At 56.9% G+C, this 13,505-nt stretch overlaps 2 protein-coding genes across 3 annotated transcripts in view; both read right to left on the bottom strand.

The window, feature by feature from the left end:
* Positions 1 to 378: 378 nt before the first annotated feature.
* On the bottom strand, positions 379 to 3,177 carry RSAD1 (radical S-adenosyl methionine domain containing 1). Its single transcript, XM_065648102.1, has 9 exons — positions 3,013 to 3,177; positions 2,442 to 2,575; positions 2,158 to 2,362; positions 1,713 to 2,078; positions 1,560 to 1,623; positions 1,335 to 1,482; positions 1,205 to 1,259; positions 647 to 750; positions 379 to 573 (listed from the first exon to the last, which is right to left on the bottom strand). Exons 1-9 carry the CDS (start codon positions 3,175 to 3,177, stop codon positions 381 to 383), a joined length of 1,434 nt encoding a protein of 477 aa, XP_065504174.1. The 3' UTR covers positions 379 to 380.
* Positions 3,178 to 5,527: 2,350 nt separating this feature from the next.
* The window catches only part of ACSF2 (acyl-CoA synthetase family member 2), a 32,794-nt gene continuing 24,816 nt past the window's right edge, over positions 5,528 to 13,505 (bottom strand). For both annotated transcript variants that reach the window (XM_065647718.1, XM_065647719.1), the window contains 6 exons: positions 8,140 to 8,247; positions 7,867 to 8,018; positions 7,405 to 7,546; positions 5,993 to 6,103; positions 5,746 to 5,814; positions 5,528 to 5,661 (listed from right to left, as the gene is read on the bottom strand). In XM_065647718.1, coding sequence (XP_065503790.1) covers positions 5,611 to 5,661; positions 5,746 to 5,814; positions 5,993 to 6,103; positions 7,405 to 7,546; positions 7,867 to 8,018; positions 8,140 to 8,247 — 633 coding nt within the window. In that variant the 3' untranslated portion in view covers positions 5,528 to 5,610. The remainder of the gene's footprint in view (positions 5,662 to 5,745; positions 5,815 to 5,992; positions 6,104 to 7,404; positions 7,547 to 7,866; positions 8,019 to 8,139; positions 8,248 to 13,505) is intronic.

Raw genomic sequence — 13,505 nt, 5'->3', positions numbered from 1 at the left:
ATCCCCAGGCCGCTCCGAGGGCACAAGTGAGGCCCGGCCGCCGCTGCCCCGCCCGCACCCCACGTCGGGCCGTACCGGGCGGGGTGGCGGGTCGGGGGTCCCGCCGGGCCGGGCCCGGGCCCCCGCCGCGCCGCTGCATCCCGTTAGGCCGCTGCGCGCCCGTCGCCATGGCAACCCCGCCCGCTGCACGCATGCGCGGCTGGCAGCCCCGCCCCCTGCGCATGCACAAGGCGGCTGCGGCCTAGTGCGGCCCGCGGAGCCGCGCACTGGGGCCTGTACCGCCCGCCCGGCAGCCGCCTGCCGCCCCCGGGGAGTCGCTCCCACGTTCGGGTGTCGCTGTCCCCCAACACCTCGTTCAGCCAGCACATAGCTCTCGCTTTTTATTCCCCACAGCCACCGCTTACAACTCCCGCGGCCTCCCCACCGGCCCTGTCCCCCGTCGGGCTCCTCCGCGCGGCCCCGGCTCCCCAGCCCGGGGCGGCCGGCGGGGCCCAGCGGCGCTGCAGCTGGCAGAGCAGGTCGGGCAGGAGGGAGTCCAGCAGGGCCAGGCCCCGCACCGAGCACCGCAGGCCGCTGGGGAACATGTGGCGGTTGAGCCCCGGCTCTGCGGGGGAGCCCCGGCCACCACGATCCCCCCGGGGCTCACCCGCCGTCCAGGAGCAGCCAGCCCTGCTGCTGGAGATCCTGCGCCTCCCCCGGTTCACCGAACACGGCCTCCAGGCTGAGCTGGGGGGAGAACTGCCCCCAGCGCTGCGCCCAAGGCACAGAAAGGGTCGTTAGTACACAATCCCAGAATGTCAGGGGTCGGAAGGGACCTCGAAAGCTCATCCAATGCAATCCCCCCACCGGAGCAGGAACACCCAGATGAGGTTACACAGGAAGGTGTCCAGGCGGGTTGGAATGTCTGCAGAGGAGACTCCACAACCTCCCTGGGCAGCCTGGGCCAGGCTCTGGCACCCTCACTGAGAAGAAGTTTCTTCTCATATTCAAGTGGAACCTCTTGTGTTCCAGCTTGAACCCATTACCCCTTGTCATATCATTGGTTGTCACCGAGAAGAGCCTGGCTCCATCCTCCTGACACTCACCCTTTACATATTTATAACCATTAATGAGGTCACCCCTCAGTCTCCTCCAAGCTCAAGAGACCCAGCTCCCTCACCCTTTCCTCATAAGGGAGATGAAAGCCCCTTGGGTGGCTCCTCACCTCATGTGTGACGCCCTCGTCCGTGCGCAGTCCCAGGGCGAGCAGCTCCTCCAGCCTGCAGACACATGGCAAGCGGTGGGACAGCAGGGCAGGGGAGGGGGTGCAGGGTTGGGGGACCCCCCGTACTCACTGCTCCAGGGGGCTCAGCACCACTCGCCTCCGGGTGCCATGGCCCCGGCTCTGCACCTCCTGCATCCAGGCATCAGGCTCCAGCGTCTGGACACGAGCCTCCCGGCTACGGCCGCCCTCACCCCACGGCACGAACCGCCCGTGTGCCCCTGCAATGGTGGGGTGGGGGGTGATGGGGTGCAGGGGGCACAGCCATGCACAATTCCCCCCCGTCACCCCAGCTTACCTGGCCCCACGCCGATGTACTGCTCAGCCCGCCAGTATGAGAGGTTGTGGGTGCTGAGGGCGCCCTGCGGGAAAGCATCGCGTGGGGTGAGGGGGGCTGAGCCTGCCAGGGCGGTGACATGGCACGGGGGACACAGCATGGGGAGCACCCCACCTTCCTTGCAAAATTGGAGACCTCGTAGTGCCTGAAGCCGGCAGCCACCAGCATGGCGCAGGCAGTTTGGTACATGTCGGCCAGCAGGTCCTGGGGAGGAGCAGGCAGGGTCCCCCCCCAGACCTGCGCTGCCAGCGCCGTGCCCCGCTCCAGCGTCAGCTGGTACAGGGAGATGTGGTCATCGCAGAGCCCCAGCGCCGCCGCCAGTCCCTGTGCCCAGGCGTCCTGGCTCTGCCCCGGCAGCCCGAAGAGGAGGTCGATGGAGGTTCGGCCAGGGAAGAGCCGCCGCGCCGCCTCCACGGCACCCCGTGCCTCTGCCGCCGTGTGCTCCCGGCCCAGCAGCCGCAGCTCAGCGTCGTCCAGCGACTGCGGAGGGAGCAGGATGGCAGTGGGGGGCACAGGGGGCCACAAGGGCTGGGATGGGACCAGGGAGAGCCATTCTTACCTGGACGCCGATGGAGAGGCGGTTGATGCCCGCTGCCCTGAAACCAGCGAGGCGTGCAGGGCTAGCGGAGCTGGGGTTGGCCTCCAGCGTCACCTCGGCACTCGCAGGGAGGTGGGCAGCCCCCGCCACGGCCTCCAGCACCGCTGCGATGGTGCGGGGGCTGGCCAGGCTGGGGGTGCCACCGCCAAAGAAGACGGAGGTGATGCTGTAGGGCAGATAGTCGGGAGGATGCGGTTGGGTGCCGAAGGGCCCTGCACTCCTCCTGCATCCCCCCGCACACCCACCTCTGCACCTGGCTGAGGCGGAGCAGGGTACGTGCCTCTTGCACCAGGCAGGCGCCCACAGCCGACTCGTCCACCGCTGGCACCACGTACTTGTTGAAGTTGCAGTAGGAGCAGCGCTTGCGGCAGTAGGGCCACTGCGGGCACAGGGTGCCGTGGGGGACAGCTGCACCCCCACGCACCCCACTTTGGGAGGGGGGGAACTGCCCCAACCGCGTGTAGAGGCCCCAGCGCTCCCCACCTGCCCCAGGGGCACGAGGTGCACACCCTGTAGATGCCGTCTTTCACGTGCACAGCTTGGGGACCCCTTCAGCACCCCCCACACATGCATGGCAGGGGGACCCCATGTGTGCCCCGTGATTTGTGCAAGGCTGGGCTGCCCCCACACGTGTACAAGCCCCAAGATCCCACATTCACCCCACGGTGTGTGCAAACCCTGGGGTCCCATGTGTGAAATCCCCAGGGTCCCTCCCCTATACGTGCAAGCCCGGGGTCTCCATGCAGCCCCCGCCCCGTGTGCAAGCCCAGGATCCCCGTGCACCCCCCGTGTGCAAGCCCGGTGTCCCCCGCTCACGTGCACGTAGAGCGCGGCTGTGGCGGGGGCGGCCGGTTCCGGGACCGGCTCCGGGGCCGCTCCCCAGGCAGGACCCGCTCCCGGACCCCGTCCCGGGCCGCCCCCGCCGGGCCGCGCCGCAGCGACCGCCGCCGCCGCCACCGGCCGCCACCCCCGTATCGCCATCGGGCCCCGCGGGCCGCGGCACCGCCCCGGGGCGGCACCGAGCCCCGGCCGCCCCCCCGCGGTGGTACGGCGGTGCCGGGGCGGCGAAGGGGAGGTGGGGAGGGCTGCAGAGCGGGGTGCCAGCCCGGGATGTCGGGGCCGATGTCACCCCCGGTGCCGCCCCGGGCACACGGTCCCGATCTGGCTCGGGCACCCCCGGGACCTGCCCCCGCATCCCCCGCTGCCCCTCCGGGGCTGGAGGAGGGTTTTCCAGCTCAGGGGCTGCTCAGCGCTTGTGGGAGCGGACCCGTGGCATGTCTACCCACAGAGTTGTGCAAACCCGGTGCCGACACTCCCAGACATTATTTTTTTCATAATTTGTACTATTAATAACTTGGAGAAGTGAGAAATGCCTATGACAAAGGCCGTGGGCACAGATTCCTCTTTCTAGGCGAGGACCGGGTAGTCTGGAGGAACCCACCCCTGACGTATCCCTCCCACCTTGGGAAGAGCCCCCGGCTGCCGGGATTTTCCGAGCTGACACCCAGCGCTATAAGAGCAGGATGAGGGTACAGGGAAGGGCAGATACCCTGGAGCCTGCCCACGGCCCCCCACACACCAAGGCCGTGCTGCCAGCCACGAGGGACAACCCTTCCTCCCTTCCCGTGAGTATTTGCAGACCAGACTGCACTGTCCCGGGGGCTGGGATGGCCATGGGACATCTCAGGAGGTGTCCAGGCCAGTGAGGGCTCGATGTGCCCCAGGGAACGAGATGGGGATGGCAGGGAAAGCTCTGGGGCAGAAAAAGCTTCCTCAGACACAAGCAGAGCTCCAGGGAGCAGGGATGGGGTGAGGGGGGCCTGTACTCCCATATTTTGGCTGTGACCGGTGCTTGCTGTGTTTCTCAGGAGCAACTCTACCCCTGGAAGCCAGAGCTGACTTCACCTTCGTTAATTATCAGCAAACCCCCCATGATGGTGAGTACATGGGGCCCTTCTGTGCAGTACAGGGGCTGTGCAGAAGGTGGAATTATCAAACAGGAACCAGAGAAGCTTCTCTCACTGCAAACCTGTCCCACACCTAGATTAGTGGGAAACCAAGAAAGGTAAAAAGTCCTTCCATAGACATCAGACCAAGAGGTCTGCTGTGTCCCCAAGGTCACTGGGTAATGCAGGTGATGGTTCCTCCTTGGGAGGGAGGGTTTATAAGAACTCTAAAACCAGGCAGGAGACCTGAGTTTTGCTTGCACACATCCCGCTTACTCTGGGGTGGGCAGAGGTGAAGCTGGTGGAACACCAGCCCCACAAACAGTTTGGGAACAGTGGAGCAACTTACTGGAGAGACACCGTAGGGAAAAGGGTCTGACATAACCCATCCTGTCTGATTTTCTTTCAGAAAGCAGGTACGAACCATGGGCATGTTGTCCACGGGGTCTGCTTCCATGGGTAGAGCCCACCGTCCAGCTGGGAGATCCGGGACCGAGTCCTTGCTGACATTTCACCTCTCTCCCCATTTCACCATTTTCCCCAACCCGCCGCAGGCAGCCCCAGCGCAGAGGTGGTGGCCCAGCCACTAGCCCTGCTGGGGAAGGAAGAAGGAAGGAGAGAGCTGGGAGCTTGGCAAGAATTGGGAGCAACGTCATCTGCTTCCCAGCTGGAGTGGGACACTTCTGCCGGCGAGGAAGAGGAGCTCTGCTCTTCCCCTTCTCGGTGTAGCGTTTCATGGTTGGGAGGTACCAAATAACTCCCGTAAAATGCTGTCCTGGGTATGCTCTGCTTCACACTGCTGCTGGGACAGGAACTTTGGTATTTATGCAAAATCCTTACTGTCTGTCTTGTCCAAAACTACAAAATAAACTCCACCATGTCTACCTTGGAGAAGTTTCTTTGGGGGTCAGAAGGTTCAGGGGAGGTGCGGGAACAGGGCAAACTTTTCCAGCTAGCTTTAGGGAGCCCCTTCCCATGCAAAATCTCATTCTCTAAAGCCCCTGCTCTTCATTTCAAGTTCATCAACTGTGTTATATGACCTAGAAGTCTCAGCAACACCCAAGCAGAGAAGGATTCACTTACCTTGGGAAGCCAGGCCAGGCTGTTGTGACTTAAAATACCAGTAAAATATCTACCAGCATCTGTTCAGGCCTGTGAAGTCCTCTGAAATGGCTGCAGCCAAATTGCTCAGGGATGCAAGTTTTTAAAACCTTTATAAGGCCTTTTAGTAACAGGAGAGGACTCCAGAAATAAGCATCCCTTCCTCCCACCGCAGTATTTCTATTGGCAAAGAAACAAACCCAACTGGGAAAAAAAGGCACTCTGTTTTATTAACGAAAAGTGCCATCAGCCTGCTGTCCGGGAGAGAAGGTCTCCACTGCATAGCCCGAGGCACAAGTGAAAAGGAGACTCAAAGCTGCCTGAAGCGGGACTGATTTATCCTCTTTTTCACTCCACCTTCCCAAGCTCAGAGCTGAAGGTGCTTCTCCATCTGCTCCCTCAACTTGTATTTCTGAATCTGGAATAAAGCGCAGAGAGAAGGGAGAGAGACTCAGACAAGAGATGGGACAGGAGGCTCCTGCCCTACCCCAGCCCCTCTTACCTTGCCCGAGACAGTGAGTGGGTACTGAGCCACAAACACGACATACCGCGGGATCTTGAAGTGGGAGATCTGGGAAGAGAAAAACAACTGCTGCCCAACCTGCTGGGAACATGTGTCCTGCCCAGCTGGTGGTACCCGAGCCAGGGCTGGATCCCCAGTTGCTCTAAATCCTGCATTTTCCTCTGCACATCCCCAGCAGCTGCTGGGTGGACTAGTCCAGTGGGGAACTGAGGACTGTGAGACCCACCTTCCCTTTGCAGAAAGCTTTAATCTCCTCCTCGGTGCAGTCCTGTCCAGAGAACACTCGGATGCAGGCGCAGATCTCTTCTCCCATCCGCGAATCCTTCACACCAACCACCTGGTTGGGACAGAAGGACGGTGTGACCCTTGGGGACATCCCTCTCCTCCCACAGAGTATTTGTCCTGGAAAAACAGTGCGAGCCCTGACCCATATCATGGGATGCTGGAGTCATGGCATGGGGCTGTGTAAAGGCAGCTTGAGCTGCGCAACCATCCCACCAGTGCTTTCTAAACGATATGAAGCCCCCATGGAAGGATTTCCCAACCACTTCCTGGAGGAAAGGTGGTAGAACAGGCTGCACATATGGACACCTGCACTTTCCCTCAGTTCTGCAAAGTCACTGGAACGAGGGCTGAGTCAGACCAGCCAGGCAGCAGGTCGCCAAGGGTGTGTTATAATTTGGACTTGTTGTCCCTCTGCTTCCCCAAAAAATGGGGCAACACATTTCACAACCAACAGAGAGGCTTAGGAGGCTGCTGCAAGTGCTTTGACATCTCCAGATGAAACAGCAGGAGAGGGATGAAGTCGAATTAAAGGATTATTTGAAACCCTTCTAACGGCAGCTCCCAGCAGACCACTGCCTGTGACACCAGGAGATGGGCTTCCCAAGCCTGATCTCTCTCTAAAGTTTGCTCACACTATTTCAAAAGAGTCCTACTGTCATTCCCCGCCTTGAACTGGTATCTCAAAATCCTAGAGACACGTCAATCCTTTTGAGTCCAGAGCAGTCACATAAAGCCCTAGAAACTACATAAACAGGGCTGGTTTGCAACCCATCTGCACCAGGACCGTTCCAAGAAGAGATGCTCGCCTGGCGCAGGCACAGCACTGACTAAATAACTGGTTTATTTATGGGGAGACTTGTCTAGCGCAAAACCTGGAGGGGAACAATCCCAGCAGATTGGAAACAGCTGCTCAATGCTGAAAATCATCGCTGTCTTGTGAAGGGGTGAAACTAAATCTCACTCCTCATCTCCAGGGACTCGTTGAAGGAGTCTTTTTGGAATTAGGAGTTTAGTAATTAATTATCAGTAAAAACTGTCCTTCCAGACTGCTTTCCAAGTAGGAATTTCAGAGGGAGCTATGAAAGTGGACAGGCAGTTTAAAACATGAAGAAAGACAGTCAGTACAGATGTGAAGCTGGTGCATGAGGGGTTTGTTGAACTGAAGTACCCCCTGCCAGGAGCTCTGCCTGCCCCGTCCATGCCGTGAGCCTCTCTCTCCTGCTCACCAACCAATATTACACGAAAAGAGACACGGAAAACAGAGGAAGACACCCAGGTCCCAAGCAGCAGTCCCAGCAGCTTTGTGTACATGCTTCCATCGCTGTTCACCAGCCCCACCTCCCTCCCACTCACCTGGACCTCCTCCACCTTGGGATGGGTGTGGAGAAACTGCTCGATTTCTACTGGGTAGACGTTCTCTCCTCCCCGGATAATCATGTCCTTGCAACGGCCTATAATTCTGCAGTAGCCATGTTCATCCAGGCTGGCGATGTCCCTGCAAGACACCGCACTCCTGTCCCATCCCTGCTGGGTGGAAGAACGGCTGATGCTCCCCAACAGCTGGGTCAGAGTAACCAGAGGGCAGTGACTGAGATGCCATCACATCAAAGAGATCAAAGAGCCCCTGCTACAGCATCCACACAAACACCAGGGCTCAGGGGAGGTGATTCCTGCCACTGCCATGTCCCCCCGCAGCCATCGCACCAGACTGTCCCCATCTCCAGGGGCACTTGGCACCAAGGGCTCTGTGCTAAAAGCTGCTCTGGTTTCACAGACAGATCAGAGCGGGAGGAGCAGGGCTGTTTCCAGACTCACCCCGTCTTGTACCACCTCTCAGGAGTGATCACTTCGCTTGTCTTGCTGGGGTCATCCCAGTAGCCCAGCATGACGCAGTAGCCACGGACCTGAAGCTCCCCAGGAGTGTTCAGAGGAGCAAGCTTTCCTGTTTCTGGATCCTCAATTTTTGCCTGGAATTCGAGAGAAGAAGGGCTTGGGAAGGCATGCCTGAGCCAAAGGTGATGGCATGCCCCAACTCCAGCAGCAGACAGGGAGGATGGGTCAGGATCTGCTTTGGAGGGTCACGGTCACCTCTGTGTTGGGCAAGACGCATCCCACCGTCTCAGTTCTCCTGGCGATGCTGTCACCAGGAAATCCCATGAAGGTGACAGGGCTGTTTTCTGTGGTCCCGTAGGCAATCTGCAAACATGAGAAGAGAAATGTGCCTCAAGGAAAAAGGGGACTGGAGAACTCTGGGCATGGGCAAGATGAAGTTAGTGATTAGCACAGGGGAGACCAGGGTGGGAAGAGGATGTTGTCACAGGTCACTCAGGCCACAGGCAAGTATTCTGCTCTCCAGACACTCCTGCCAGAGAGTCCTGGAGAGACAGGAGCTAAAGCATCGCTGCATCTGCCTGCCATGGCCTTCCTCACCTCCATCACCATGCTCCAGACCCCCACAACACTCTGGCCATCATGTACTTTTGACACGCCAACTACTTTTCTGGGAGGACCCCAGCATTCACCCTCGTCTTTTTTAAGCTACATCTCCCCAAACCCTGCCCTGTTGACTCCCTACCATCTCCGCCAGACGCCGCTCTCACCTCGGTGCCCTTGCAGCACTCAAGGTGCTGAGTTCACCTCCTACAGCTCAGAGCGCATCGGACATCGCTTTGGAAAAACCCTGGAGCCAGCAGCAGGCTCCTGCGGCAGCCCACGTGTCCCACAGCACAGCCGCTTGCTCCAGACCCTTTTGTGCAGCCATCAGCTCCCGTAACCTTCCTGAAGGCATCACGAGGCTGCACAGCACTCGGCGTTTACAAACCAAAAGCCTCACAGCAGGACAACAGCTTCTCGCTGCTAAACCTCCCTCACCGCTAATCCCAACAGCGAGCTCTGAGTCACCTCAGCTGAAGGTCACTTCTGCTGGGAGGAAAATTCCAGCTCTTTATGCCGAGGCAGCAGGAGCTGGGCAGGAGATGCTCTGGGCAGCACCAGTGCTGGAATTGCTGCTTCACCTCCAGCTTTGGGAGCTGCGTTCCAGCGGTGGGACGTGCTGGAGCATTGCTTGGGTCTCTCTAACCCATCCAGCCTGTCGTGTGTCACCAGACACAGGGTTTCTCTCCCACCCACTAATGTCACTGGTGGCTGCTTTGCTGGTAGAGCACAGGCTGGGAAAGGGCTGATGCAGGAAGTGTTTGCTCCTTTCTCCTCCCCATCTTCAGGCTAACACGTGAGCAGCTCTGACCCGCTGAATTGCAACAGGGCCCAACCATCTTCCTACAGCCTTGGCACCCAGATCTGGGTGATGTTTTTAGAGCAAACACCCGGCTTCCATTGCTGGCTGCCAGGGCACGTCTGCACTGTCAGGGCTTCTGCACGGTGCTCACCAAACTGCAGGCACTGCGCCCAAAATTCATGAGGGACTTTGCAAAGGACTATGACAAAGCATCCTGAAAAAAACATGTATATATCCTGAACAAGCTACACATAATCCTGGCGGGAGCACTTGGCGCTTGCTGCTGCTCGGGGCTGCTGAAGGATCTCATGTTGGGCAGAATTTGTCGTCACGGCTGATGCTCTTGTTTGACTACACCGGGGTCAGCGTGAATCCAAGCTGGAGATTTGCAGGAGCCTTCTCTGAGCCAGGAATCTGGAGGGGATCATCTCCAGGATGCTGAAGGGACCATCTGGTGCAAACTGCTCTGCAGGCACTGACTGGAAATGGGCTTCTCCGACCAGATGCAACGATTGCATCCCAGCCAGGGTGGGAACCTGCAGTGTTTAATGCTCAAACAGGATTTTTCTCTCCCACCCACTAATACGAGTCCTGTGGCTGGATCAAATGACTGACGAGACACAAATCCAAGATCTTAAATGCTTATTAAAAATCCTAGCGCCTTTGTTTTTTTGTTTGACTCTGCTGGATGAATGGCAAGATTGGTCCCAGGATCCCAGCCAAGCCCTGACTCAACCCTTTCTGCCTCTCCGGGTCGCTCAGGCAGCTTAATTGGACCCAGCAGCAGGCAGCTCCCTGGCAGGACGATGCTGCGAGTGCTGCGGCTCCCCAGGCTGCTCCAGATGCCTGGCAGCATGCCCTGGACACCAAGCACCGCTGGCCATGCCTTGGCTGGTGGCTTGTGCCCATAAACACCCTCACACCCTCGGTGACGGGCTTCCCAACTCAGCCCAGGGAGCAACACAGGTCATGGAATCACAGAATGGTTTGGATTGGAAGGGATCTCCCAAGCTCACCCAGTGCCCCCCCTGCCATGAGCAGGGACATCTGCACCAGCTCAGGTTGCTCAGAGCCCCGTCCAGCCTGGCCTGGGATGTCTCCAGGGATGGGGCATCCACCACCTCTTTGGGCAACCAACTCTGGGTCTGAACCTCCAGCCTTCAGCCTCCTGCCCCATCGCTGCCCTTCCCAGCAACATGCTCTGCAGCCAGACACCAAGATCTTGATCCTGACATTTCCAAGACAGTATTTCTCTCTTGGGATAGTTTTTTCTGCACTTGCAGACAGAGGCAGTGGCTGGAGCAAGCCCCCGTGCCAGCACTGTTCTCCTTCCCAACCCTCATCTGACACGTGGAGCATCCTCCAACGGCTCCGTTGTCAGCACGAGATGAAATGACACTTCCACAAAACCTCACATACCAATTTAAGCTTGGAGATACCCACAAAGATTCATAGCTTTCAAGGCCCAAAGGAACACTTAGCATCATCTAGCCTTGTCATCTGGTATGATTCAGTCCAGAAAACCTCACCCAATAATTTCTGCATCAGCTCCATAATTTCCACTTGGAGCTATAATCTAGTGTCAAAGCAAAGCTTTTCAGAGGCCAGGAATCCAGCTTGGACCTTTGGCTTTGAGAGGAGCTATGAGAACATAGAATATAATTGACTGTAAATCCTTTTTTGACTGTGAGGACCACAAGTGACCCCAAATGTCCAGCACACGGATCAGTCCTGCCTTCAGCAATGACAAGGACAGCTCCAAAACAAACTGCTGCCTTACTCCTACCGACAAGAGATTCGTTCTTTGTGAATCCTAAGCCTCTGTCTAAACCAGGAATAAAAAGAACATCTTAGCAGAACTGTGTTTTTTAAAGCACATTTCAAAAACATTTCCTGCTAGTGCTGTTTAAACACTGGCCACTGTGGAACAGGCAAAACAGCCTGAAGACAGAAGCGTCTAAAAATTAAAAATAAAGTAAAAACAATCAGACTCCAGTCTCTTTAGTAAACATTTGGGAGGCAGACTGATCTGGTGGGGAGAGTGGGGACTCTGAAGACCCTGGGTTTTTCCCAACCATGCTGCTTATTTACTGCATAACTTGGAACGAGTCACATGAGCTCTCTGCTCCTTGGTTTTCCCCAGTGTTCAACAGCAATAAAAACACCCACTTCCCTCTATATTCAACTGCTGCTGAAAGGCTGTGATGAAAAGGCTGGTTTCGATGCCACCAGTACCCCAAGTGGGGTTATACTGGGTGGGACTGGAGCAGGTCAGGCACAAGGTCCTGGATCTGAAGAATGCTCAGGGAGGATCTTCGTGCCCCTCGTCACCACTCTCTGGTTATGCCACGCTGGAGGGTGATGGCAGGACGTGAACCGCCAAACTAAAACGGACAGAAATTGAGCTTTGCTGAAGACGACCTTGGCCTCAGAAAAAAGCAGCAAATTGAGCATGAAATAATAGGGATTTTGAGACTTCAAAGAAGGCATAATGAACAACAGAAAGCAGACTGGCAACCCAGGAGATGTGCTAAGGGACCTCTAAGAGGCCCTTTGAATCCCTCTCAGTGTAACACACCGGATGGATCCAATTATCCCCAAACCCCATGCTGAGAGTTGTCTGCCTCAGACATCTCCACTGAAGCCAACCCCAGCCAATCTTCCCTCATTCAGCCACTCTCTACCAAGATCACCCTGAGTTCTTCTGTCCTCTGGGGGCACATGTCTCCTTGCTTCGGGGGTGTTCCACTATCCCAAATTGTATTGGAATATTCCTGAACCTTCAGGTCAACTTTGCTGAAAAAAAGAAAACAAACAAAAAACAAAAAACCAACAAACCACCAGCCAGCAACTTCTGATCACATCCAGCCTATGTCACATTGAGATTTCATTTCCTTCCCCAGCAACAGAACCATCTTTGTGTCCAAAACGTCAGGACACAAACAAGCAGGTCTTGTAGGACAAACCTCCAAGGGTGGCCATCCTGCTGGCATTTCTCCCCAGCCGGAGAGCTGCCAGACAGCCCCAGTTTGGATGGGGCTTTAAAAAGTTCCCAAAAATATCAGGTGCCCAAAGCACCGTCTTTGTGCTGTAGCACGCAATGGTTTCACTTCAGGAGGAGACCTGCTGCAAAAGCGGCAACCCAGCTTGCCTGGGCCAAGCCTGCCGCTGAAAATTAACCTCCTGTTATTGTACTGTCAGGAAAAACTGCTCCTCATGGTCTGGAGTTAAAGCTGTTTCTCTTCTTTCCAAGCTGAGCAGAAGTCTTGAGGCTTGCAAATATTTCACCGGTTTTGCTAACCAGCCCAGTGGCAACCAGCAGAGGCATGTGCAGTGGCTTGCTGGTGTATCCACAGCTTGATAAAAGGTCTTTGCTACATAATTAAACCCATCCTCCCTGCTGCTGAGTGCCAATGCATTTAGAAAAAGTGGAATGAAAAGGAAAAAAGTGAGAAGAAACGTTTAGAAACATAGAGTCTTGCAAGGGTGGAAAACCACTGTTTTGGGGGTACCTGAGTGCTCAAAGCTACTGGAGAAGGAAACTCGGCACAAGTAACATCTCCGTGGCTTTGGGGAGCTCAGCCCTCGCTGAAGATGTGGCTGGGAGTCCAGAATCTCGTTGCTTCCTTCCATGCTGCATTTTAAATATTCTCACAGCACATTACCACAGCTCCTGCAGCTACTGAAACCAGCTACTCATCAGGTCCTCCCCAGAAATGAGGTGGGATGGGATGGGGAGGTCTCACTTTGGCCAAGCAGGGAAGTTGGCACCAAGTGGAGCTGATTTTCCGCTTTGGGAACAGGGACAACTCCTGGCTGGGGAGCATTTGGGAAAGTCAGAAGTCAAGCAGGGGCGGGTGGTGTTCTGCAAAGGAAAGAAATCCCCAAGGTTCTTCAGAGAGGACAGGGGCCCTGGGCAGAGCAAGGAGCTGGGGGGATGTTCGGTGCCTCACGGGGGGACACAGCAGGGCTGGGGAGGGGCAGCCAGGGCTGGAGGAGCTTCACAGGAGAGGCCAAGAGCATCACGCAGCAGCTGCTGGGATGGGACAGCAGGGGAGGGTGGGTGGACATCAACGGGAAGCCAAGCTGGCAACGTAGCACTGGGTGGAGACCACGCTAAAGTGGAAGAAAACCAGCAGAAGGATGGAGATGCACCCCCCGCACCTCCTCCAGCTCCACTCCGCAGCAAAGGGGACACTCCAAGCATAGAAAAAATAAA

Source organism: Caloenas nicobarica, chromosome 18 (assembly GCF_036013445.1).
Source record: "Caloenas nicobarica isolate bCalNic1 chromosome 18, bCalNic1.hap1, whole genome shotgun sequence".
Taxonomy (NCBI): domain Eukaryota; kingdom Metazoa; phylum Chordata; class Aves; order Columbiformes; family Columbidae; genus Caloenas; species Caloenas nicobarica.
Note: the sequence above shows the minus strand (reverse complement) of the source record. Positions and strands in the feature narration are given on the sequence as shown.

Excerpts from the sequence above, each read along its gene's own strand:
- RSAD1 (XM_065648102.1), bottom strand. The coding sequence starts at position 3,177 with ATGGCGATACGGGGGTGGCGGCCGGTGGCGGCGGCGGCGGTCGCTGCG. Across the intron at positions 1,483-1,559 it reads GTACATCGGCGTGGGGCCAG|GGGCACACGGGCGGTTCGTG; the intron begins GTAAGCTGGGGT and ends CCACCATTGCAG. Across the intron at positions 1,260-1,334 it reads GTGCTGAGCCCCCTGGAGCA|GCTGGAGGAGCTGCTCGCCC; the intron begins GTGAGTACGGGG and ends ATGTGTCTGCAG.